At 51.2% G+C, this 26,023-nt stretch overlaps 1 protein-coding gene across 5 annotated transcripts; it reads right to left on the reverse strand.

Moving 5' to 3' along the window:
* Positions 1 to 370: 370 nt before the first annotated feature.
* CDK12 (cyclin dependent kinase 12) lies at positions 371 to 26,008 on the reverse strand. Of its 5 annotated transcripts, none has more exons than XM_065699526.1 (14): positions 24,466 to 26,008; positions 17,648 to 18,532; positions 14,378 to 14,554; positions 13,354 to 13,493; positions 12,103 to 12,273; positions 11,167 to 11,356; positions 10,289 to 10,345; positions 9,651 to 9,752; positions 8,598 to 8,675; positions 7,984 to 8,100; positions 7,303 to 7,434; positions 6,420 to 6,634; positions 4,338 to 4,784; positions 371 to 2,036 (listed from the first exon to the last, which is right to left on the reverse strand). In XM_065699526.1, exons 1-14 carry the CDS (start codon positions 25,515 to 25,517, stop codon positions 1,375 to 1,377), a joined length of 4,425 nt encoding a protein of 1,474 aa, XP_065555598.1. In that variant the 5' UTR covers positions 25,518 to 26,008; the 3' UTR covers positions 371 to 1,374. The 5 variants fall into 5 exon arrangements, with proteins under 5 accessions (XP_065555598.1, XP_065555597.1, XP_065555596.1 ...); XM_065699525.1 differs by having other exon boundaries at positions 4,338 to 4,787; XM_065699524.1 differs by having other exon boundaries at positions 371 to 2,063; positions 24,466 to 26,007.
* Between the last annotated feature and the right edge of the window lie 15 nt (positions 26,009 to 26,023).

Below are 26,023 nucleotides of genomic sequence, written 5' to 3' on the forward strand. Positions count from 1 at the left end.
AAACCCAACTCCTTGACCCTGGAATTCTGCAACCTCGGGGCTGCCTCAACGCCACGGAGCTCCTGGTCCCTGCGCATGCAGGAGCTTCACCACCACATAGAACAGAGCTGTTCCCTCTCCCCTCCTTCCTCCCCAGCACAGGGCAGGCTGCCCCCCAGGTCAAACAGCGCCCATCCAGGTGCATTTCATCTGCCCTTTCCCTCCATACACAGACAGGAGCTCAAACCCCACCAAGAACAAGGTCTTGACACCCCCACCAAGATCCCCCCCCACCAACACCCCCAAGGCTTTCCCAGCTCCGAAGCCTGTCGGCTCTCCAAGGCTGTTTTCCATAGGAAAGGCCTAATCAGGGACAAAAAAGCAGCTCATCCACATGTACCTTTGTTTTATTCATCTCTTTTAAGTGTCATTGAGAGGGACAACAGCGCAGGGCTCTGCGGGAGGAGGAATTCCATCGTCGAGACTTCCTTGAACACAACAAAAAAATATATATATATATATATATATGCTTCTAGAAATGATACAGGGATGCCTGGAAAAGCCTCCAAGGGTTGAGCTGCTGCTCCGGGAGCCCGGGCATCCGGCTCCAAAAGCTGCTCCTATGTGGCGATAATTCCCCAGCAGAAGTTGGGTTTGGGTTTCTTTTCCTGGCGAGGGCTTTGGAAGTTTCAAAGGAGAAAGAGGAATTGGGGAGCGAGGGGCTCGCTTGGGCTCTGGGAAAAAGGAAAAGGAAGGAAGGAACGAAAAACCGGGACAATTCCCACGAGGAAGTTGCCGTAGGAAAGGTACAAACCCCAAAAGCCCGTTTATTAAGGCTACAGTCAAGTGAGATGGACCCTGGAGCTCACAGCAATACTGGATCAATGGAGGCCAAGCCAGTGCCCCATCCCGGCTCTCCAGAGCTGGGATACGCAATTCCCAGCAATAGATTCCCCTTTTTTTCCATTGTTTTTAAAGGGAATTGGGAAGAAAAACCAAAATCCTCACTTTGGGAACCCATCTCCCCTTAGCCCTATACCTGAACCCTGCCCTGCGCTCCCCCCCCCCAGGGAAGCACTAGTGAGAGACTGAGTGATTTCCTATTTCCCTGTGCTCGGGTTTTGTTTCATTCCTCCTATTTGCAATGGATCCCCCACACGAGGGCAGGAAGCTCACCCCCGCTTTGGGGGGGGGTCAGTTCTGTCACTAAGCAAGCACAAAGGCACCCAAAGTGGGGACCCTCCAGCGAGTCCCGGGGTGCCCGGTGGCAGCCTAGCAAGGAATAACAACGGGGAGCGTTGCAGCAGCTGAAATGCAGAGGAGACCTTGCTCTGGGCCAGAAACTGAAGTCGTGGTGCTAAAGGTGGAGGTGATGGAGGGGAGGACGGCGGCAGCTCAATAGGGAACCCCCCTGCCCCGTCCTCCCCGCGGAGGCACTCTGCCAGCCCCACGGAACGGCTTCCCATAGGAAGAAGTGGCTTGGGTTGGAGCACCCCAGCTGTGACCTGTTCCTGCCCCACTGGAAGTGGCCGTCCCCGGGGGGCCCAGCTCGCTGTAGTTGTGGATTTTGGCCTCGGGATGGACCAGCGTGTTATTGCTCCCCTCGGATTTAGGGAAGGATTGGCCAACCGTGTGCACGGCGACGGGGCCGCGGGCGAAGCGGAGGTCCTGGTCCCCTGGAAACTGGACAGATCCCGTGCCCTGGTAGCTGCTCGTCTCCCCGAGGTGGCTCACGGAGCCCAAGAAGGTCCTGCTTTTCCCCAGAGGCTGGGCAGAAGGTTCCAGTAGCGTCTGGCCTGAATTCAGCTCCTCGGCTCCAAAGCCGCCCTCGGAGCTCTCGGTGCTGTAAGTCCTGCTGGAGCGGGATCTGCCGTAGTCCGAGGCTCTGGAAGTTTGATGCTCCTGCGGCGTGGGGCCGAGCGACTCCGTCTCTTGCTGCGAAAAGAGCTGCAGGAGAGCAGCGGTCACGGCCGGGTTCAGCTCCTGGGCTGCATTGGAGAGGTCGTCTTCGGAGAGAGGCGGTGGCGGCGGTCCGGGGGGCTCGGGGGGTCTCTTCTCTGGTGGGACAACGCGAGGAGGACATGCTGTGGAAGGGTTACTGCTTTTAAACACCGTCTTATAACATCACCAAGCAGACAGCAATAGATTTACCAACATAACACCCCCCACACACCCAAACCAGCCTACGGAGTCGGGATGCGCTGGGAGAGATGGAGATCTGGCATTCGGGGGGGAGACCAACGCACACAAAACATCCATTAGTTGTCTCCGTGCATCCAAACAGTGGGCAACAGCTCCCCTAACCCATGGGCACCCGTGGAAGGGATTCCTGCTCTTGGATCAAAAGGCTAATGCCAAGCAGGAGATGGCTGGAGCTGCGCAACAGCACATGGGGTCGCTGCAGAGGGATGCTGTGGCCTTACTGCTTCGGTCGCAGGCTCACTGGTGCCTTCATACCGATGGACTGGTTTAGGAAAGCCACAAACACAAAAGCCAGCCCCAAGGCCACACTGAAGGAGTGGGTACAACCTCTTGTGTCCACTTCTCCCCAAAGCACACCAGCCCTTCTCCTGGGTTTTGACATTTTCCAGCAGAGTCCAAACCAATCTCAATCCATAAAGCCTTGCGAGCATCACACAAACTGCCCTGGAACATGAGAAACCCTTTTTGTCCCCATCCCCAACCCCCTTCTCCCCAGCTCAGACCTGAAGTCACCAAGATTTCTGTTTCAAGAGGACTTGTTCTCTCCTAGCAAGAACAAGAGCACCCTTCGCACCCCGTCACCACGTTCTCACTGCTTTGTGTTACTGCTTTTGAGGCAGCGGAACAACAAAGCAGCCTGGTTAGGTGATGGGTAAGACCAAAGACAGCTCTGGCTCTCCCCTTGCTAAGCGCAAGCAGCAAGGGGACAACATGGGACACGACCTGCTCCCAGCAACCCATCCTGACTCCTGCAGAGCAACACAACTGAACTGCCTCGACCTCCCGTCCAGCGACCAGGCTCAGCTACCCCATGATTAAAGTTATTACTGGCGATGACACAAGAGGCCACGAACACCTTTGTTTGAATCAGATCCTCAAATCATTTGCAAAACTGGTTATTAAAAAGGTCAAACTTTATTGTGAAAACCAGTAGTCTTCCAGGACCACCCCTCCACCCATCAGTCCGCTTTAAAACTAGATTGTATTTGTAATCCAGAAAACAATCTTCAGGTCATTTGGGAAGCCAAGCCGATTGGGGGACAGCATCTCCTTTAAAATCGTTATAAACAGAGAACAAGGTTATTGAATTGAAGCTGCTCTACAAGAACCTAGTTATCTTCCAGGACTAGGGCAGAAAGAGGAAAGAACCAGGAAAGACAAGCACGGTCACAACTGGCTCGTGGTGGGCGGGTGTGTCGAAGGCACGAGAACACAGCACGTTCAGCTACATTGCAGAGGAGTTGTGTATCTGGCCAAAAGAGGCTCCCTTGGAGAGTCTGAGACATACCCGGGACGTGCTTCTAGAATTTGGTGAGGTCGTCACGGGAGGTTGCTAATAAAGCCAAAAAATCAACAGAAACAAGAGACATGGAGACATTTACACTCACCTTCGGAAAGGAAATCCAAGCGGTCACCGATACAAACAGCTCTTTCCAACATGCCTCCTACCTGCTCTACAAGAACCAGGGGAGCTCGGCTTTGGATGTCAGGACTCAACCCAAGCTGGACGTACCAGCCCCTGTTGAACCCAACTGCCACTGTCCCCCTCCCTTCCAGCACTCGCCACTACTTCGGTTCTTGTGTTCTTCAAAAGCATCTCTGCACACTTATCTTTATTTCCTTCTTTTTTTCCCCCTCAGAGGGCAGGAAGGGAACGGTGAAAGAAGAGTTGGGATAAGCAACAAGATGGGAAAACCTGCAGGGATTCCATGTCCTGGGTGAAAAACCTACCTCAATGTGTAAACCAATTGTTAGGGGTGCTGGAGGAAGAACTGAACCTCTTCAGTTTCCCTTTCATTTCTGGGCAAAACCCAAACCCTTTCATCTCCACTGATGGAGCACTACTGGATTTGATATGCTTTGGGGATGTGAAGCAGAGAAGGAAGTATTGCCAGGTTTTGGCTTGCTGCAGTTGTTAAAACCTCCTGAGCACTTATTGCAGGGAGTAGGTCAGCGTCTGCCTCAGTCTTGAAATCTTGCCCCCATTGTGGCACCCAGCACCTCTCCTCTTCCCACCCACAGCCCCTGCTCCCTCTGTCACCACCTCTCAGCTCCTCCTGGCTGCAGATGAACTAGAGGCCCTCACGTGGCACACTTGAACTGCTCGAACAAGAGTGCGGCATCCCAGGTGCACGAGCAACGGGCACATTATTTACCTGTACTCTCCTCTGGCTGCACTGTCGGGGTTTTCCTCGGCCCCCGTTGCTCACTGCTCTTCTCCCCGTTGCTCTCCTCCAGGGTCAGAACAGGCTCCTGGCTCTTCATCAGCTGACTCAGCAGAACAGCCAGCACGTTCTGCATGTCTCCCTGAGCACTGGCTGCTTCTGGAGTCGCCTGCTCCTCTGGTAGCTGCGCCTCTGTGGGTGGCTCCTCTATGGCTTCCTCTGCTGCTGCTGCCTGAGACTCGTGCTGCTGTGTGGTGGCTTCTGTCAGAGCAGTGATGGACTGGTTGAGAGCTTCCAGCTGCTGCTGCATCTCTGGGTTTGAGTGAACGTTCAACAGCTGGGCCATCTGTGGGACACTCAGATCAGTCTGGCTCTGCAGCAAGTTCAGTAAAACAGCCAGTTCGCTCTGATTCAGCTGCTGGGTGATCTCTCCAAGGCCTGCTGGAAACACGAGCAACATCATAGGAAGGTTACACGGAGCTACATCACATCAGCCTGTACTCCTGACACTGCACACCCCTCCTCTGTGACCCCGTGCTGGGGGAAGGCATGGAGGCTCTGGGAGGAGGATTCCAGGATGGTTTGCTCAGCTTGCCCCCTCCAGCCTGCCATCAGCTCTGACAGCACTGCAGCAGCACCCCGTGGTACTGTGCACACACTGCACTCACCCGAGGTTCAGCTGGGTGCTCTGGGAAGCTTCCTCCCAGCCCTCTCAGAGCCACCAGCATAGCTGCACACGTGGCTGCTGCTTAAAAGGAGCTCAGCTGACACAAATCTCCCTGACTGAGCATCCCAGGGCGCAGACTGGCGACCAAGGACAGCACCAGTTACAGCAGCGAGGCTGAGGATGCGTGATGAACACGGAAACCCACAGCCCACCTCGGTGGCAATCAGAGCAGCACATCTGATTGCAGCTGAGCCCTTCCTGCAGCATTCCGTGGATGAACAGCACTCCCTATGCACTGGGAAGCAGGTTTCGCGGGATGAAACCGAGCTGCTCTTTGGGATGGAGAAAGGGTGTGCTCCCCTGATGTGGCAGAAGAAATTAGGTCAAGCAGAAGGCAATTCCTTGCTGAAAACTGCCCTGGCATCACAGGAGACTGTCCTGACCTGCAAGTATCCAGGTTAGCTTGAAACACAACCCTCAAATGGCATCACCTCCCTCTGCACCATGCTGGAGCAGAGCCTCCCGAGTGACAAGTGCCAACGCTGCCCTTTCACACTGACACTGCCTTTGTAAGGCAAGCTTTTGGGGCAGAAAGCTGCGAAGGTTTGGGTTTAGAAGCTTAAAATGAAGCTCCTCTTGCTGGTAGGCAACTAAGAACACGACACTCACTTTTCTCAGCTGTTTGCTCGTCCAACCACCACCTTTTGTCCATCTGCCATGTTTCATTGAACACATGGATTGTGCATTCCCTGGAGCAAGAACTGTCTTCCTTATTACTTGTCAGCACAACATTTGAGACAAAGAAAGCTTTAGCCCATATCTGGGTTTTTATAAGGCTTCTACAGAACAATCAGCATGGTCTGGGTAGCTTTGCATAGCTCTGCATTCCTAGGAATCATGATACCTCCCCTCCAACTACTTTCGAGACACAGGAAGGTTGGCCACACCTTTAGAAACCTGGTCCTGCAAGTTTCTATGACCAAGTGATGTTCCCTGCACCAAGCAGAGGGCAATACTGTACACTTGCACCCACCAGCCACTAGCCTAAGAGATCTCATGCCTCAGCTTTATAGAGTTCAGCTCATTTGCACACCCTTTACACGGCTGCACCTTCCAGCCTATGATCTGTTACTTCACTTCAGTGACTCAGTAAGTCCTTTTGTTCATCTCTGCGGAAGCATGTTTCAGAACCAACAGAACTCCGAGAACAAACTCGGAGTCAGCTCATCCGTAAGAGATTCCTGAGGAAATCAGGATGGGGAAAACCTGGAATTTTCCTTTCTGTAGAAACAGAGGTGAAAGAATGAGCCTGGCTTCAAACCAGACACAAACCTCCACACCCAGGCCAGAGAGAGCAGGGAGGTAATGGTATCAGGAGCCTTTTACAGACCCGGCTGGGCACTGACCTACTGCATCTGCAGCACCAGGCTCTGCTTTGAGCTGGGCGGGCTGGGGGGGCACAGGACTGCTGTTGTTTTTGACAGGGTCTGTGCTTGGAACAGAGGTAGTTTCTTTCCGAGAAACTTTAGACAGCGGCGGCTCCTCCACCGCGATCCCGCTCTGCCGCTGCCGCCGCCGCTTCTTGCTCCACAGCTCGTGGCAGTCCTGCCAGTGCGGGAGGCTGGAAGAGAACAACACTCGGCAGTTAGGACACACACCAGTGTAACCCTCAGAGCGCGCAGGAAGTCATTAGTGCTCTAGGAAAACCATGGATATTCCAAGAAGGGGCAAGGAAGCAGAATCGGATGGGAATCATTTCACTTGCACACGGATCTCCCTCCTGGCTGGACGGGGTTAGCCACAACGCACACAAGCTTGCCAAGCTGAATCGGGTAGCTTTAAGGAATTAGTTGCCTTTAGTAACTCTAAAGGGAAGCTCAAAAGCTACTTGCGCCCGGTAAGAGCAGAGCTTTATACCTTGATTGCTGGAGTGGGAGAAAAGAGCCGCATGTGACACTGTTCAACAGCCCCCGAGTCAATTAACAAGTGGCACAAACAAGGCCTGGCCAGCCCCCCTGGCACACAGGACAGGGGGATGCTACATGCTGTATCTTCCTGTATCTTCCCAGAGTTTTAGAGCACCTGGCAAGCATTAAACTGAGCTTTCTAAACCCAGCCTGACACCAGGCAGAAACCCAAGAGCACAGGAAGAGCTATTTGCTCAGCCATATAACAGAATACACAAAAAGAACCCAGAAATCATAACTGACTGACCTCCCTCCCCCACCAAGGGCAAGCCAGGGGGGCTCTTTCCCAAAGCTTGTTAGCAGGGAACCCACTGGAACTTACTCTGGAGGGGCCATCTTGCTGAGGTCAACATCCTTAAGGAAGTCGCTCTGCAGGGCCTGTTCTGCTGTGCAGCGCTTGCCAGGGTCTAGTGTCAGCATGTGGTCCAGCAGGTCAAGAGCAGATGAAGGAATGCTGGGGAGAGTTGGAAATACAGCCGAGTTCAGGGCTTGTTGTGAACAGGCACCCTCAGAGAGGCACCTCAGGCCCAAGAGAAACCCTTGCAGTCAAAATCGGTTGCTACGTGGTGCAACAGCTCAAAGACCTCACCAGAACAGGCATCAGATACGGGGTATTTCCAGTGGAATTTTTGCTGTTTAGGATGAGCAGCTCAGCTAGAAATCCCATGGGATTATCACACAATCATACTCTCCCCTCAGGGAGGACGTCTCTGAGGTCAGCCAGCCTCAGCACTGTGGAACACAACACTGACAAGAGTGCTTTCCAGTGCAGACCCTGCCTAAGTGTCACGAGCCCTTCAGAAGGCACCCGGGGCAGATGAGGGGTTTAGAAGAGGGACAATGACCTCATTGCAGCCTTACCCAGAAGGGGGAAACCCTCCTGGAGAGGTCAAGGAGGGGAAGCACTGCTTTACCCTGCCAGGTAGACTAGAGCTGCAGGACAGCAGATGAGCTGCACATAACCCCCATGCAGCTACTCATCCTCTCCTCTACCAGGACTCACAAGGAGAACTCCTCACGCAGGCGCCTCCGGTATTGCTTCTTCGGCTTCATAGTGTTGAAGTAGGGCAGCTTGATGACATCTGGCCACACTGCTGGACAGGGGCTCCCACAGAGCCGGCTGACAACCAGAAGAGCAGAGTATGGTCAGTGAGTGGAACGCAGCCAGGAGGAAAAGAGTCCCCAACCCCAACTGCTCTGGCTTGAGCTGGAACAGTTGTTTCTCTTCCTTAGCAACTTCTGGTACCAATAACCTAGTTCTGGTTAATCATTTCAGTTATGGTGAGATAACCCTCAGAGGTTAAATAAAGAGGTATCAGAAGAGGAAAAATTATTACCTTTAGTTTATAAGCCATCCAACAGAACACATTTTCAGTGCGAGATGTAATTTAGGTTCATCGCACACTCAACTACCAACAGCAAAGTTTCCAGACAGTGCCTACATTAGCAGCCACACGCCTCCTAAATCCCCACCTATTCACATCTGCAGTTACCATCATTTGCTGCTCCTATTTTGTAGGCAGGTTAGAGAAAGAGGGCTCTTCTAACACAGAGCCTGTGTGCACGAGCAGTTTCTGCAGTACCTCTTCTCATAGGCATGCATGTGCAATGCTTTACCTGATTAATTCAAGCTGAGCCAGTTCCAGATTGGCTTGAAAAATAGGCTTCTTTGTAAACAGTTCCCCGAGGATACAGCTGGAAAGAGGAAAAGCAAGAGGTCACGACAGCAAACCCTTGGGATGGTCGTTTGAACACTGCAGCATTTCTGTTCAGGAGCAGGTTTGCCTGAGGAGAGTTATTTGCATCAGGGCTTGTAGTTGAGGACTGACAAACTAACCTATGTGTACAGAGTCACTGATTCCACGCAGCTGGGAAATAACATTCACTACCAGGCTGGTTAACACTGGCTTCATGCTTTAACTCTTTGCAGGGAAAGGAGGACGTGGCAATAACATGAGCCAGGCAGCTCATTTGCCTGCAGATCCAGCCCATTTCTCTTTGCAACTTTACTGGAGGGGGGTATCTGCCTGCCCAAATCATCCTCAGCTGCCTGAAGCTTACTGTTTGTCATTGCCAAGCACAGGACACAGCCTTGTGCACACAAGGTTTGTACACACACCATTTGTACAGCTGAAAGGGAAAGAAGAAAAGGAGGGAGGGGACAATTCTGGCTCAGTCCTTAATATCTATTCTAAAGCCTTCTGACAGAAATGGCAATCAGTGCCAAATTCTTCCCTGTGACAGTACTGAGGCGCTGGCACAAGGTGCCCAGAGAAGCTGTGGCTCCCCCATCCCTGGCAGTGTTCAAGGCCAGGCTGGACAGGGCCATTACAGCCATACATTGAAGTTACAACCAGCACAGAGTAAGCTTGTCACCGCTCCTTAGTGGTGCGTCATTACCAAAGGTTGGCTGGTTTGGTTATTCAAACAGCAAGCTTTCATGCTCTCACATGTCAACACCAAGCACGAGTTTTTACTAAGTGGTGTAGTTTCAGGCAGGTGACACACACCTATCTCCTCAAAGCACACAAGTTTAGAAGTATCCCTGTACTATCCCACCATTCTGCCTTGCTGGAACAGAGCTTCAGAGATCAGCTCAAAGCAAAGACCAGCTTCCATGTACTGATGGTCACAGCCCAAAGAGCCCAAAGACACAAAGCAGACACTTACCCACAGCTCCACACATCTATGGCGGGTGTGTAACGCTCCTCACCTAGCAGCAACTCCGGAGGTCGATACCATAACGTAATGACTTTGTTGGTGTATGGACGGCTGGAATGCAAGACACAAACACAGACTGAGGCCAAGAGCCACAAAACCCTTACAAACTCTAATTTTGACTTCCAAACTGCAGAGTTTGGCACGTAAGTAGAAGCAGTGGGCTTTCAAGTGCCAGCCTTCCATAGCATCTGCCTGAGTTACATAGAGCTGGTGAGCTATCAGGGATTTCAGGTCTGCCTATATGCAGACAGCAAGCTGTAGGCACCCAAGACTGAAAATCCTGACCTGCAAAAGGCAGCAGGAGGCTGCTATGGCTGAAGAGCAAATGATCTCAAAGCCAAATATGGGCCAGAGCAAGCAGAGTAGATGTTTCTGCTCCTTATCAGCTGGTTTCTCTAATGGAAAGCCATTAATAGCAGCCAGGAGTATATTCTTCCAACAGCTGGAGCTACATTATACCACTTAACACTGGAAATCATTCCTCAGGCAATGCTAGGACTTTCAAGTGAAGTGACTGTGTAGGTATTAAGAAGAAAGGAGCTCATCCCACCTATGGAAGGCCTTTCCCCCTTCCTCCCATGCCTCACCTCTCCTCTGAGCTGTAGAGTCGGGCGAGTCCAAAATCTGCAAGCTTGATTTGCCCACTGAAAGACAAAAGACAGTCACTGGTTTGAACCAGAGCCAGGCTCACACACTGCAACAGGAAAAGGGAAGGAAATCCCCCACGTAGTAGAAAGGCCCAACAAAGCAGTGGCAGCAGTAATTACTTTTGAATATACCAGTGTTAATTTTCCAGATCCTATTTAATGCTTCAAAGAAACAAAAAGAAAAGGCAATAATTCAGTCTCATCTCTACCACAAACCCTTCCCAATAGGCCAATGGCCCAGGGACCCTTTTTAGATGGATACCCAGACATGTGGATGTGATTATGTGCAGCATTATTCTCACAGGCTCAAAGTTTTCTTATGGGTATCCAGATAAAGACTTGAGAATTAACAGCAAATGAGTAATTGTGATGTATTCTGTGATGAGCTGTGTTAGTGCCAAACACTGTCTAGAGAGGAGAGAGCAGAGAGCTGCTCCTTCCTACCTCAACCCTCAGTGGTTTCCCTGCATACAAGTGCTTCCAATAAACAGGATTTTTGCCAAAATACCATGGAGACCAAGTTTAGAGCCCCATTTATTTCAAGTCAACATGAAAATTAACTGTAAAGAGCTGCACAACAGTGGGGAGAGTGCCGCCAGCAGCAAGTTCAGGTGAAGGTTGGTGGGGCTGTTCACCCTTACAGCAGCAGCACCCAGGAAAGCCACTGCTTAATCATAACCACCCACCACACCATGTGGAAACACGCAGGGTTGGATTCCCCAGAGGATCAACACCTCCTGCTCCCAACCATACTCAAGGTGAACCCAGGGAGAGGGCAGGGAAGAGCTTGGGTTGAAGTGTTTCTATTCCCAGGTTACCTGTTGTTCAATAAGATGTTGGAGCACTTGATATCTCGATGAAGGAAATTCTTCTTGTGGCAATAATCCAACCCCTCCATTAACTGTTTCATGAAAGACTTGATATGGTCCTCTGAGAAATGTACCAAGCCAGATTCTAGCAGCCCCATTAGGTCATGGTCCATGTACTCAAACACAAGGTAAAAGGCACCTGGTATAATAAAGAGAGAAATCATTTAAGACAAGAGGAGAGACAAAGAGGAGGGGAAATGGATTCAACTGTTGAAATAGCCTTGCTGGTGTTTTGTTGGCAATTCCTATAACACACCCTTGTGATACTTAGGGTTTCCTGGACATCTTAAAAGACTTCTTTTTGTTCCTCAAGAGAGGCAAAACCCAACACAACCAAGCAGCCCCTCAAATTAATTCCTTTGAAATCCTGGGCACGTTTCCCTGGCTCTTTTGGATTTGTTTCTTTTAAGCTAGTTTGTTGAAGAGATTACTTCCACTCGCAGCTTGACCTGACGTCTGTGGTGTTCCCTGCTCTTTCATGGAAGAGAAGGCCCCAAACAACAGCTAGTGGGATGCTGGAACATCTCCCTCTTCCACAGTGACAGAGGACAAAACTCATCTCGCTGTTAGTAAGGTTTTTGCCACTAATCAGTGTTAAAAGTGATCCTGTAAAGGCTTTCTTTGGGACTCTGCAGGAATGCAATGCATCCTTTTAAACCTGTGTCTACCTTGGCTCTGCAGTGTGACACCTCATTTTAATTGGAACCTTTGCTTTGATGTGAGGCCAAATCCAGATACCAAACTCTGAGCTATGTATCAATGAGGAACCTAAAGAAAGAACATCCAGACAAGCGTTTGGATTTCTGGTTTTACACCAAGAACAAACACTAACGGATTGCATCAGCTCTTTGGCTGATGAAACCCACAGCCTGCAGCAAATGCTACCTTTGTCCTTCTTGAAATCCAGTGCATCTTGTTTGTCCGTAACAATCTCCTTCATGTTCACCACGCTGCGGTGGATGAGCTGCCGCAGGATCTTGATCTCACGGATGGCTGTGATGGGGAAGCCTTCCTTCTCGTTGTCCAGCCGCACCTTCTTGAGAGCCACCAGCTCCCCTGCCAGGACAAGGCAGTGTCAAAGCCTCTGCACACACCCCTGTCACCAGCTCGGTGGGATTCCAAGGGGAAGTTGAAAGCAACATCCCCCAAGGTAAAATTACTGCCAGAAGTTATCACACCAACAACTCAAGACAGGGACACCAGTGCTCCCCTCATCTACTTCAGTGTTAAGGTCACACAAATGGACATAAATTAACCCTGGAAACCACTCCACAAGCTCTGCTACAATAGTGTGGCCAGAAGGGGATTCTTTCCCTCTGCTGCAGGGAAACACCTCCCTGCAGTCCTGAGCCCAGCTCTGGGGTAACAGCACAGAAGGGACATGGAGCTATTTGGAAGAAGTTCAGAGGAGGCCATGGGGATGCTGCGAGGGCTGGAGCAGCTCTGCTCTGGAGCCAGGCTGAGAGAGCTGGGCTGGGGCAGCCTGGAGAAGAGAAGGCTCCTGAAGGGGAGACCTGAGAGCAGCTCCAGTACCTAAAGGGGCTGCAGGAAACCTGGAGAGGGGCTTGGGACAAAGGCCTGTAGGGACAGGCCAAGGGGAATGGCTTGAACCTGCCCGAGGGGAGACTGAGATGAGCTCTTAGGCAGAAGCTCTTCCCCGTGAGGGTGCTGAGGCACTGGCACAGGGTGCCCAGAGAAGCTGGGGCTGCCCCATCCCTGGCTGTGCTCAAGGCCAGGTTGGACACAGGGACTGGAGCAAGCTGCGCCAGTGGAAGGGGTCCCTGCCCGTGGCAGGGGTTGGAACTGAGTGAGCTTTAAGGTCCCTTCCAACCCAAACCAGGCTGGGATTCTGTGATTCCTGTGACCACCTGACCACACAAACTGTGTGTCAGTGTGTAGCAGTGATTTCACAAGCGGGGAAAGTAGAGGGGCACTAACAGGATTTCAAAGCTTCTATTCTTTTGGCCCTTTTGCAAGCACCTGATGTAAATACTTACTCCAAGGCTGGAGCCATTTCTAGTTCAACAGGTATTCATTACTAACAGGCAACACCACTAACACTGGAATGGCTCTGAAGCACACCCACAGGAATGAGACCTTCAAGTGGAAGCAACCTAAGCCACCTGGCATATTTACCTGTGTCCTTGTCCTTGGCTTTGTACACCTGCCCATATGTCCCTTCTCCAATAATCCCAATGATGTCAAACTTGTCCACGCAACGCTTCCCCCAGTCACTTTCCGTCTGTCTCCTTTCCCCATACCGAGGACAACAGATTCTGGAAAAGGGAAGGCAGCAAAACCAGGGGATTTTGGATTTGAGTTGTATTTCCAAGAAGGTGTAGCCAGCATTCAGTGTACAAAACACATGGGGTTTGTTGTCAGGGAAGCTCTATATGCCTTGCAACACAATCATGCCTGAAGAAAAGGTGGACACCTCTTGTTTGGAATAGCAAACTTCTGGTAGCACCAAAAGCTTTCCATAGGGATACTCATCAGGAGGTTTCTTTGCCCTGCAGGCGTTGCTAAATTAAAGGATGTGGGCACCTTCAGGGTGAACATGGCTGGAGATTGGATCTGAAACACTCCAGCAATTCCTACCACTGGAAGGGTCAAAGGGGAAGACAACAGAACCCATCACAGCTTCAGCGGAGAGCCTGAACCAGGCCTCCAATTTGGCTCACAACTTCCGCAACCTCCTCTTCTTCTCTAAGTGCTGCTCATTCTCACAGGGATGAGGCAAGTGGCCTTCAGCTGTGAGTGGTGCAAGTGAAAACCAACCCTCAGGAAACAGTTCATACCCCCTAAGAAAACAACAGAAATATGAACTTGCTCTCTCCACGTTTCACTTCCCTCAATCAAGAGCACTCAAATGAGTCTGGGGACAAAGAATGGATACAAGTGAATTAAGTCTGACTCAAGATCTATAAGTAAGTGCCCATTAAGTGTTCTCCCCATCCAATCAATGGTGGGGAGGCTGCTGGAAGCTGGCAAAGCAGCCGCCAGGTTCCATTTCAAATGGAAAAGCTCAGTCAGCTCTTCAAGGAGCGCTGCGGTTACACTTGAAGCCTAAAGCTTTGGAAACCTAGACCACGGCCTGCGTGAAGAGACATTAAACCCAACAGCTCCAAAAAGCCAAAAGAAGAGAGAGAAAGGCTCTTACTTTGGTCTCTTTTTGAAGGGTTGCTGAGGTGGTGTGGCTGCCTTTGGTTCCGGGGAGTCAGGAGGAGATGGATCCCCTCCAGGAAGCTCTGGGGGGAGCGGGAGGTCCGTGAGTAAGTGTCGTGGTCTCTGCTCTCTATCTTTCTTCACAGGTTTTGGAGGAAGAATCTCTTTTGGACTAAACTCCGGAAAGTTAATACAACACAAAAGTCAGACTTAACAGCCAGTGAGCAAACAAAGCCAGCCTGCTGCAGGACAGGTCGAGAACGCGGTTATGAGCCCAAGTTACAGGGCCAAAATGAGCATAGCCAAATAGAAACCTTCACGTTTACAATGACAATACAACAGGGTTAGGTTTGAATGCGCCATCGTCAACTAAACACCCAGCTCTGCAGCTAGAACCTGCACAAATAAGGGGTTATGGTGAGTTTCCTGTAAGTTCAGGTTACCCCCAGCCCCCACTTTCCCCCCTTACTTCCTCTATTCAGTCCCTTTACCATACTGAAATTAAATGCATGACTTGTTAAGGAGCACTAAAAATACAAACCCAGAATGACATCTCTCTGCATCAGTGACCTTTAACTTCATAGACAGGACCCAAACGTAGCTCTGACTTGTGAGTATAGCTGAGACACCCAGAGGGGACTTTAAACAAGCAAGTTACCAACAGCATCCGAAGCTTGGCTTTGACTGGCAGAACCTAATGCCTCTCTCCTGCATGCAGCACGGAGAATTCCAAGGTCTGAATAGTCAGGAATTCTTCTCCATGCACATTCTCCAGCAGGAAAAGATGAGGAGATCCAAACACCCTGCCAAGGGGCTGTTTTTAGGGCAGGCAGCAGCAGGTTTGCTCTTTGCCAGCGCTGTCAGGTCTAACCCCTCAGCATGGAAAACTCCACACGCACCCCCGATGGAAGTAGGTCATTTTCCCAGTCTTTTTATTAGGCACTGTCTAATCCCCACAACAGCCTCTCGTGAAACAAAGTTAAGAAACAAGGACAGAGAAGGACACAATTGTAGCACTGAGCCTGGATATCTCCTCTAAAAGACGGGGGAGCAGCCTTCTCCCACTGCTAACAAGTCACCAGGGCTGCAGAACTAATGGCACATCATGAGGGAAAGCACTCACCAGACCCCAGAAACACCAGGAATGGGAGAGCTGCATGGGCTGAGCTCCCCCTCCATCAACCACACACATGCAGAATAACCCCCAGCCAAGGCAGGATCCTGGTTGAACCTCAGAAGAGGTTCTGCAAAGCAAGACCCAAACAGGGCCTGTAACTGCACACAGGAGATGGGAGACTGTTCCAACCAGGTTTTGCCTTCTTTATGGCTTCCATGTGTACCTGAAGCAGTGATCCACAGAACCACAGAATGGTTTGGGTTGAAGGGACCCATGGCAGGGGTTGGAACTGGGTGAGCTTTAAGGTCCCTTCAACCCAAACCAGGCTGGGGTTCAGGCCTTCAGAGCTCTGAATGCAACCTCAGACACAGAGTTTGTACTACTGGTGTCTACAAAGCCTTTCCTCTCCTCCCACTACACCTCCTGTGAGGTGAAGCAGCCCACAGTGCACCCTGTGGTCTAAAAGCATTCCAGAGGTGATAAGAAGCACCAGGAAAGGATGGAAAGTCTCCAACTGAATGAGGCATACCTGGTACTTGAGCACATTTAAGCACGTTTCCATATCCTGCACTTCCCACAGGCTCAGAGCTGGAGTCTCAGCATGGAAAATTAAAGTCTAGCCACAAAAGTTGTGTTCCTATATATGAAAGTAGCTAAATAAGAGTGAGCTGCTGCTCAATCAGTGCCACATGCAACTGCCACCAGACTCAGCAAAACGAAGCAGGATTTCCCATCCTTTCATTGGGAAAGGCACTGGAAATCCAGTTACTAAGCACAGCAACCAGCTGCAGGATCACCCACGTGCCTCAGTTCATAGTGATGACAGAGATAAAGCACACTTGGATAAAACTGAGCCACACCTGGGTGGTAAAGAAAAGGCTAAACCCCAGGATTTGCAGAGCAATCCCTGGTTTGGGAATGAGGGAACACAGCAGCAGAATCCTGCTTACCCTGGCACATTTGAGGGGGGAAACCTGCAGGCTGGGAAAAGCTGCTGCTCATCACAGATACAGTTAAACCAGTGTTTGCTGATCATTACACAGCTTTGGAGGGGCAGAGACACGCATGAGCTTAACTTCCACATTGACTGAAGTGACAACATCACCCTCGTTTACAGGGATAGCAGGAGCATCACTTCAGTGAATGAGAAACTGTAACATAACCATGTTCACTTCACCCACAGGGTAATTAGACCAAGTCATAACCGTTGTGTTAAGCGCTAGTCATTAAACCCCATGCTTTCCTAACCAACAAGCAACCTAGGCCATCTTCAGTGATGCTTAGAAAGACACACAGGCTAAGCAGAGAAAAACGTATCAGCGCTGATGTTAACAGCATCACAACACATTAACAGCCACAAAGGGGGAAGCAGCTTTTCTGCCTCTCCACTTCCACTTCAGCTCTTCTGCTCCTTTCGCCTCCACCAAAAGCCACCCCTCAGGAAGGTTTTGCAGCCAAGTTCATATTAAAGCCCAGAGCAGCAGCAGCCAAAGCAGGAGCTGCTCTTACACAGGACAGAATTGAGCCTGTGTGCTTTGGTTAGACATAATAGGAAACAGAAAGATGAAACAGGTGCAGCCTCACCCTTCCATTTTTACATGAACACCTACTTCATAAGCAGTAAGGACTGTATTAATGACTCAATAGTGCAGTTAAACCCATAGCAGTTTCACGCCCAGCCTGCATGACCGATGCATTTGGAACCACCATCACTCCGGTTTATGTTCTGCTATAGGACTTGTTGAGCTGTTCCCTGTTATTTAAGTACAGGTTTTGGAGGCATTCAAAAAGCAATTTCAAGATAAGCCTGTGCAAAAGGCTGCACCAAAGCAGTGCATCACGCCAGACCCATGCTACATTACTGTCATAAATATGACCAAAGAGTGATGTGAAACCTTTACTAACCACCATTAAATCAGCAGCCAAACCTCTTTTTCTCACCGAGATAAAGTATAACTACTGCATGGGACCATAAAACTCTCCACATAAACCTGACAAGGCCAAAATGAGGAGTGGGGCCATGTAATAATGCAGTAGTCTTGAGTGTACACTGCAGGATGAGGATAAGCTGCCCAGCTACCCCAAAGAAGCTGTTTACCTCAATGTTTTGCTTTTAAATGCAACCAGGAGGCTGTGGGGTGACCTTACCTATCCAAGTCATCTTCCCCAACTAAAATAGGGGGGAGCGGAAGCGGAGGCAACGTTGATGTTTTCAGGTGTGGGATAGCAGCCGTCACAGACACTTGTGTTTTTGTAGCGACTTGGACAGAGGGCTGAGAGTTCACCTGAGAGGATAAAGTAGACGTCCTTGGGTGGGAAGAAGATGGCAAAGGTGTTGGGGCTGAAGTAGGGACCTGAACGGGAGGCAGTTGGGATGGTGGCAAAGGTGGAGCTGCAGGTGATGGAGGCAAAGGCGGCAGCGGCGGGGTTGGAGGTGGTGGTGTGGTTGTCGGCAGAGGGGGAGGAGGTGATTTTATTGAGGGTAGTGGGGGCGGAAGCTCCTTCTCTGCTGTGTCTGTCTCTTTTGGAGATAGGAGGTCCTCTACCACTGCTACAGGCTTCAAGTCTTTTGCTCCCGTCTGTTTGGAATCTCTGACCGGAACAGGATGTTTCCTCTCCGAGTTCTCCTCTGCCTTGGCTTTCGCTGTCTCCGCAGCGGTTTTAGTCTCTGCATTCGTGTGCAGTAAATTCACTGACTCCGCGTCTGAAGACGACTTGTCAGATTTAACACTTTTGAGGACCTTTTTAGGCTCCGCGGCGGGCTCCCTCAGCTCAGCCAGGCTGTTCTCCTTCCTCGCCAGGAACACGGGAGAGCCCTTCGCCTCCTTCCCATCCACCCTGGCTGCAGCCGCCGCCGCGGCCGCTCGCTCCTTCTTCTTCCTGCTGAGCTCTGCCCCGAGGCTGGAGTTCAGCGGGAGCCTCGTGGGGGAGATACTGGAATGGCGACTGCGGGACCCAGACCTCTGCTTCTTGCTGTGAGATGAAGAGTGCCTTGAATAGGCAGGGCTTCGGCTTCGGGACTTCACAGACTTCCTGTGGAGGGGGGACAGGGAGAGGATGAATGAAACGAAGCAGCTCTCACCCCCTGAGCTACTCACCAACACCAACAGCTCGCTCTGGAAAGAACTCACATCAGCTGAATACCGGAACACCTGTGAGGGGAAAGCTACTGAAAGGAGTTTAGAGACTAAAGCAGAGCAAGTTTCAGGTCATCACCCAGCTTTCCAATGGCAGGACCATCCTCACCATTACACTGTTCAAGGCAGAAAGGAAGGATGAAGGTGGGTCAAGCCTCAAGGTGAAAGGAAATCACAGATGCAGGCACTAAAGAAAAGAGTTTATGAAGTTTTCCCAGTTATTATGTACAATTTTAAAGCAAACAAGGGATAAAATATGGCTGCTCTTATGAGAATGCTGCCTCAGGAAGCGCCTCACTTCAAGCCCATACCCCCCTCCCTGGTTCTTTTATGATCATCAGAACTCAGATTTGCATGATGTGATTCAGGAGAAGAGAAACACTCAATCCACCAGGAATTGTCCTTCTGCTTGAGGTATATCCAGAGGGCCCCTGTTAAGATAAGCAGGCTCTACATTAGGTGTATGTGTGCAGAAATAAAGCCACACTGAAACCTGTGAGACACAAGCAAGGCAGGAAACACCTTGCACCATGAGAGTATGCACCAGAGCACAGGGTGAACCCAGCAGTAACCACCAGCTGATGTGGAAACAAGCTCAGGAACAAAATGGAACTGGAACCTGGTACTTCCAGTGTCCATGTCACAATTCCTGACAGGACACAACTGCTTCCAATGCGGATTTTGCAGGTTATGAGGCAGCACACTTTAGCTGTACATGTGATAGGCTCGGAGGGGTTTAGAAGCTATGTGAGCCAACAGGAAAACAAGGACATTTTGAGATCAGACTCTATGGATACTAGAAACTGCTCAAAGCTTAGTTTGATTGCATGAGTTATGCCTCAGGAGTATCTACTTGTGAAAATGGGGACTTGCCTCAAACCAGAGCTCCACAGTAGTTCTAAACCCCACCTAACAGCGAGCAGGTTTGAACACAGGCTCCCTTGGAACAGCACTCGATGCAATTTACTATTTCTAGTAGACATTAATACTACCCTGAGACAGTAAATGGCTGGAAAATAAACTGGAGAACTGGGACTAAAGCAAAAGGATGTGAGAGCATGGCCCGGCTGCACAGAATCCTCTTCCCTTGCTACACCAAGCATTCTGCCCTCTCACTAGTACGTACAACCCCAAACCTGCAGCTAACAGTGGTCAAAGAGCACAAGCATAGGTAGGCCTTACCTTTAGCCTTACAAAATGAATATACAACCAGAAGGAGGAAAACCAAAGTGTCATCTGAAGTCACTCAACTATTTTCTTCTTCCATTACATGTGTTTCTGTAATGGGAATGTGCCTCAGGATCAGCTCTTTTCCCAAGGTTTCCGCTTCAGGAGTTAACAGTCTCGGATGCAGTTTACCCCTTGGGTAGCTGTTCACCTGCCACATCCCAGGGCTGAAAACACAGTTCTGGTTTTGCTCAAAGACCCCTGCACGTTAACAGCAGCATTCCTACTGGATCCTGTAGGATGCAGCTTACTGCAACCACGCATAGTTTCAGGGTTAGCATTCCCTATTACAGTTCTTTCAGGTTAAGATTAAGATGCTGCAATACTTGATTTCATCCCGTCTTCCATCCTCCCCACGATTACTCCCCAACAGCTACTCCAACTCAGCTGCTTGCAGAGCAACATTCCCAACAACATCACTCAGCAGATCTGATATAAACTTCCCCGGAAGTCCAGTTCTACCTCGTTCCAGCAGGACATGGAACTGCTGGAACAAGTCCAGAGGAGGGCCACGAGGATGATCAGGGACTGGAGCACCTCCCGCATGAAGACAGGCTGAGGAAGTTGGGGCTGTTCAGCCTGGAGAAGAGAAGGCTGCGTGAGGACCTAATAGCAGCCTTCCAGTACCTGAAGGGGGCCTATAGGGATGCTGGGGAGGGACTCTCCATCAGGGGCTGTAGTGACAGGACAAGGGGTAACGGGTTAAAACTTAAACAGGGGAAATTTAGATTGGAGATAAGGAGGAAATTCTTTCCTGTTAGGGTGGTGAGGCACTGGAATGGGTTGCCCAGGGAGGTTGTGAGTGCTCCATCCCTGGCGGTGTTCAAGGCCAGGTTGGATGAAGCCTTGTGTGGGATGGTTCAGTGTGAGGTGTCCCTGCCCATGGCGGGGGGGTTGGAACTGGATGATCTTGAGGCTCCTTTCCAACCCTAACTATTCTATGATTCTATGACTGAAGCCATATATTCCTGCTCCACGAGCATCACTCAGGCTTTCCCTCTTCAGCTGACCAATGATAATGTTCAGTTATCCAGAAAGAGCTCTTTTTTCTAAAGCCCATTTTCCAGCTCCTTTGTCAGAGCTGAGAAAGCCCCAGAGCCAGCAGCTCCCCTGCTTTCCCAGCAGTTACAACCAGTAACAGATCACTCCAGACCTCATCTCATGAGAACACAACAGCCTCACCAGCACTACAGCTAAGCTTGCTTTTATCACTGCTGGAGCTCTCAGGACTAAGATACAGCAAGACAGAAGATGCTCAGGCTTTTTGAACATACTCCTTCCATCCTCTGGAAGGCTCTTCTCCTGGCTTCACCTGAAGCCAGTCAGCACTTTTGCCCCTTCACATGTGTTAAGACAACTCTCTATAGCTTTCTTACCCTGCTAAGATCACCAGGGATGAGAGATTCAGTCTCACTGCAGTTCTTCCTGTGGTTAAAAATGCTCTGGGGCTAAACCCCACCTTGCTGTATCTCTAGCACTGGAAAGGAGAAGTGCAAGATCCATGACCACTGTGCATTAACCCAAAGCAGAGATTATAGCTCATCTGGAAATCCAGATGAAAAAGCATTATTAATTTCACTGATACAATCAGAAGATTAGAATGGGGTTTGGAAGAGGGATTGCTGGAACCCTCCAGCCCTCTTCATGCTAAAACCAACCACAGCTCATAGCCCTTGGCTACGAGACCCTGAATCAGCTGGCAGAACAAAGCCCCACATCTCCTCACTTCCACATTAACCATTACACAAGCTCCTAGGAACATCTGCAGACATTAAAACATTTCACCTGCTCCAAGCCACCACAGAAGTCAAGAGCAACATGGAAATGAGTGCTTGGGAAGCCTGACTGCATGCCCCATGCTCAGGAAACAAGCTCAACCAGGAGGCAAATGCTTCTGATTTATGAACACCCAATGACCTTTTGCTGTGGCAAGGGTCTGTACAACAGGGGCCACTACTACAGCACGTGCACACACTCACACTTAGCTGCTATACTTAGAGCACAACCCACCTCCAGCAAGCTGAAGGGCTCTGGAATTCCTTCTTCTAGTTTTAGCTGCAATGCCAACAGTTGCTACAGGGAATGGGAAGGCACATCTGTTCTTTTCCCTACTGACCCAATCAGCCTCATTTGCTCCTCCATGGAAAGCAAGTCGTTTTGCACAGCCATTTGAAATGCAAACATTCTGTATTTTCCTCCCATCAGCACCGCAAGCACATGGATTCAGTTTCCTAACACTGGGGTTTGGTCGTGGAAATGAAAGAAAACACAGAATGCACTGAAAATACCCCCCCAACTACCATATTGTCAGTCAGTGGAAGCCACTCAGTGGCCCAGGAAAGCCTGTGTTACCTCCTCTGAAGGACTTCAGCCACAGTCAGGAGTTCACTGCCTGAGTGTGCCAGTTTAAGACCTTTCCTCTCCCAGACTGTCCCTGTCTCTCTGCAGGAGCCAAGAGAAGCGATCACAGTCACCCCCCAGCTACTCTGGTGCACACTCAGCTGCCCCCATTCCACACTCACCTGCACCACATCCACCAAAGCTGCTCAGGAAAGCTCAGCTGATCCACCCCTGAGGTGAACTCCTGCACAGCCCTCAGCAGAGGGGCAGCCCCACCTCTGGCTTCTGGAGCAGACACCTGAGCAGGAGCTTGCACCAACTGCCTCAGCACTGAGCTGCAAGCTCAGCAAAGCCAAGCTAACACCTGAATTACAACTTAGAGTTTGCCTAACATATGGAAAATGCATTAACCCCCTTCTTCCCTTTACTAGAATCCCTTCAGGCAGACGTCTTCTCAAGGCATAATCCATGTTTTCTGTTCTGCTTTACAAGCATGTTATCACACAGTAAGGTATCTGCCCAGGAAGAAAAGAGGACTAGGTTACCAAATGAAGTCCAAGATTCAAAGAATTCAGTACAAGCTGAGAGTAAACAGTCAGTAACCTTTGGAATCTCTTTTGCTTTGGGGGCTAGCATTTTGCCAGGGAGTCACAGATGCCCTAAAGAAGTTTCTTATGAGGGTATGGAAGTTCAGGGAAGCAGCACAAAGTTGCTCCCATAATTAAGATCAAGTCAGAAGCAACCTAACACCTACAACAAGAGTAAGCTTCAGGTTCTGTTGGGAAGTGGAGAAACCTGGGGGCAAAAACCCCACCTCTTAGCATAAGACCCTTGTTTCCACATGGTTTCTCCCTGCTTAGGCTGAACACAGACATTTAGCAGGTGCTGTACCACATGATTATAGCACGAAGCGCACATCCATTTCCTACTGCTGTATTCTTACCCTTCCCAATGTATTGGCAAAGAGTGTGTCAGAGCAGTGCCACCAGGGCAAAAAGGATTGAGAGGAGGGAGAAGAAAACCATCAAGGACTATCCCTCAGGTGTACATAGAGAAAACAGGGCAGAGGAGGAAGAGCCCAAAGGGAATTCTCCCTCTGTAAAACCGCACCGGAATGAGTAGATTTTACGTAACAGCATCCAGGGTGCTAAAACCAGCACAGCTCTCACAGCAAGCACAAAGGCACCATTTCAAGCCCACTATGGGAGATGGCATTCCTGAAGTTAGGAGCTCTAGTAACAAAGGCCAGATTCCAAAAGTTCTTTGGGAAATGCTGATCACAAACACACTCTGGAGGCAGCCTCTTCTCTCGCAGCTCCTGTCTGGCCCAGAGGATGCAGCTACCACAGCGTGGAGCATTTCTACAGCCATTACATTCCAGGTCACATCTTAACTGCCATGGAGCTACCACCAAAGCTCTGCAGTACCCATGGTGACAACTGGAAACTCAACATAAGCTGAAGCTAGGAAAGAAGAATCATTAGAGTATGTGTTTGTGCATGTAACAGGGTGATTGATGAACATCTGAAACAGAGCACACAGAACTGCCTTCAAATAACAGCTTCCTTCTGTAGGAAAGTTATGGATTAAAGAAAAAGGAGAGAAACTCATAGTTAAGCCAAAATCTTTAAGGTCCCTTCCAACCCAAACCATTCTATAAGTCAAGCCAAAACACAGCTGGTTCCTACTGGCCCTGGGAATGCCCCAATTTTAGCATGGAAGCAAGAAACTCCAGCACTGAGAAAGGGAAGTTTAAGCCAGAAAGATGGAGCTCACATGTGTTCAGCTTAGAATGAAGGAAAAAAGACTGCTCAGAAAGAGCACACTGCAGCCTCCTGAGCAGTGTGATCAAGTTCCCACCTGTACTGAACAGCTCAAGGCTTCCTGAAACAGGTGAAAGTGTTCTCCCTGGCTGAAGTCCTCACAGGGAAGAGCCTCAGGAGCTGAGCACAGCCCTTCCCTCGCACCACGGCCACCTCAAGAGGTGGGTGTAACTTAATCCCAGGAGCTCATTCAGCCTTGGGCCTCTCTGCTGGGAGCCAACATGGATGCTGCCTCCCACCACTTGGGAAGGTGCTTCCCAAAGCGTGAACCACCATTTCCAAAGGAATTGCCACGACCCCAGCCAAAGCAATTCCAGGCAGCCAGCAACTCTGTGGCCCATAGAGATGAGGAAGGGGGTTAAACCTCCCCGTACCCACAGCCACCCCAACACACTTCCCCTTTCCCTGTGGTGAGGAAGGCCACGCTGAGAGCATTTACCTGGCGATGGGGCTCCGGCTCACGGAGCGCTTGGTGCCGAAGGGGCTGCTCGAGCGCCGGCGGCTGTAGGGGCTGGGGGACCTCCCGCTGTAGGAGCCGCTGCCTCTCTCGTAGCTGGACGAACGCCTCCTGTTATAGGGGCTGATGGACCTCTGCCGCCGGCAGTAGGGGCTGGGGGAGCGGGTGTTGGACTGGTAGGCCACAGGCTCCTTGTAGGGCGGGCTGATGGACTGGCGGCGCGAGGAGCTGCCGGGGCTCTTCCTGTAGGAATCGTAGTTACTGGATGTGTGAGAGCGGGGAGGGCTGAGGTCGTATTCCTGGATGTAGGAGGCTCCTGAGGGGCTGTCATCCAGTTTCGGGCTGTCAGACCATTTCCTGTGAGGACTTCTGGATTTCCGCTTGGGACTGTCAATGGTTTTGTAACTTTTGGGAGCATCCCTTTTCCGATGGCTTTTACTGCGCTCTTTGTGGCTGGACTTGAGCTCCCGATCCTTCCTGGATTTCTCCTTGTGCGCTTTGGCTGACCGGGATTCCTTGTTGCTACTCTTTGAGGACAACGACTTGGGATGCTCCTCACCCTCTAAGAGTCTCTTGGAAGATCCCGATATTCTCTCCTTGGCGGACCCAGACCTACTGGATGAATCCAGGCTCTTTTCCAACTTCCTCTCTTTCTCTGACTGTTTGCTCTTCATCAGCTCACGGACGCGCTTGTGCTGATGGTGCCGGTGCTTCTGGACCCTCTCGCTCCTGTCCGTTTTCCTCTCCTCATTCTCCCTCCGATCCAGCTTGAGGGCCACATCATCCGAGAAGGTATCCGAATCCGAACTGATGTCATCGTATTCCACCAGCGGCTTCATCGTCGAGCCCAAGGATGCTGCGGCCTCCTGGGCCACCAGCGGTGACTCCCTGGAGTGCCTGGACTTGTGCCGCCGGTGCCGGGAGGCCGGCCGGTGCCTCTCCTTGCTGTTGGAACTCCCGCTGCCGGGTGCGTGCTGCGAGGACCCCCCGCCGCCCCCGTCCTTCTTGCCCCCATGTCTCTCCGGGTTTGGCATTCCTCCTCCTCCACTGTGCTCCGGAGAGCGGAGGGGGAAGAAGCCTCCGAAACCCCCAAACTTCCTCACACGCCCGCCCCTCGCACCATTCACCCCGGCCTCGGCCCTCCCTGCCGCCGACACCCCCCCGCCGCTCCTACATGGGGGAGCGCGGCCCCGCGGCTACGGGAGGCCCCGGAGGAGGCGGAAGGACGAGGGAAGGGGGGCGGCAGGCACCGGGAGGGGAAGGGGCCGCGGCCCGGCCTCACCGCCTCATCCGAGGGGCCCAGGCCCAGAGGGCAGCGCCGCGGCGGGGGCGCCCCGGGAAGGCGGGGCCTGGGCCCGCGATCGCTCTTCTCCCCTCTCAGCCCCGGGAGCCCGCGGATGGAGCCGCCGCAAGGAGCGCGGGGCCCCGCCGCCGCTGCCCCCCGCCCGGCCCGGCCCGGCCGGTCCCGTCCCGCCGCCGCCCCCCGCTCACTTCCCAAAGCGAAACGGCTCCGCGTCCAAGGGGGGCAACCTCGGCAACT

Source organism: Lathamus discolor, chromosome 20 (genome assembly GCF_037157495.1).
Source record: "Lathamus discolor isolate bLatDis1 chromosome 20, bLatDis1.hap1, whole genome shotgun sequence".
NCBI lineage: Eukaryota > Metazoa > Chordata > Aves > Psittaciformes > Psittacidae > Lathamus > Lathamus discolor.

What these genes read in the sequence shown, in the direction of transcription:
- CDK12 (XM_065699523.1), bottom strand. Translation starts at nt 25,517, where the DNA reads ATGCCAAACCCGGAGAGACATGGGGGCAAGAAGGACGGGGGCGGCGGG. An exon ending in AGCCAAGGACAAGGACACAG is followed by an intron (nt 12,274 to 13,353) that starts GTAAATATGCCA and finishes TTGTCCTGGCAG; the next exon opens with GGGAGCTGGTGGCTCTCAAG. An exon ending in CTCTACAGCTCAGAGGAGAG is followed by an intron (nt 9,753 to 10,288) that starts GTGAGGCATGGG and finishes CTTGCATTCCAG; the next exon opens with CCGTCCATACACCAACAAAG.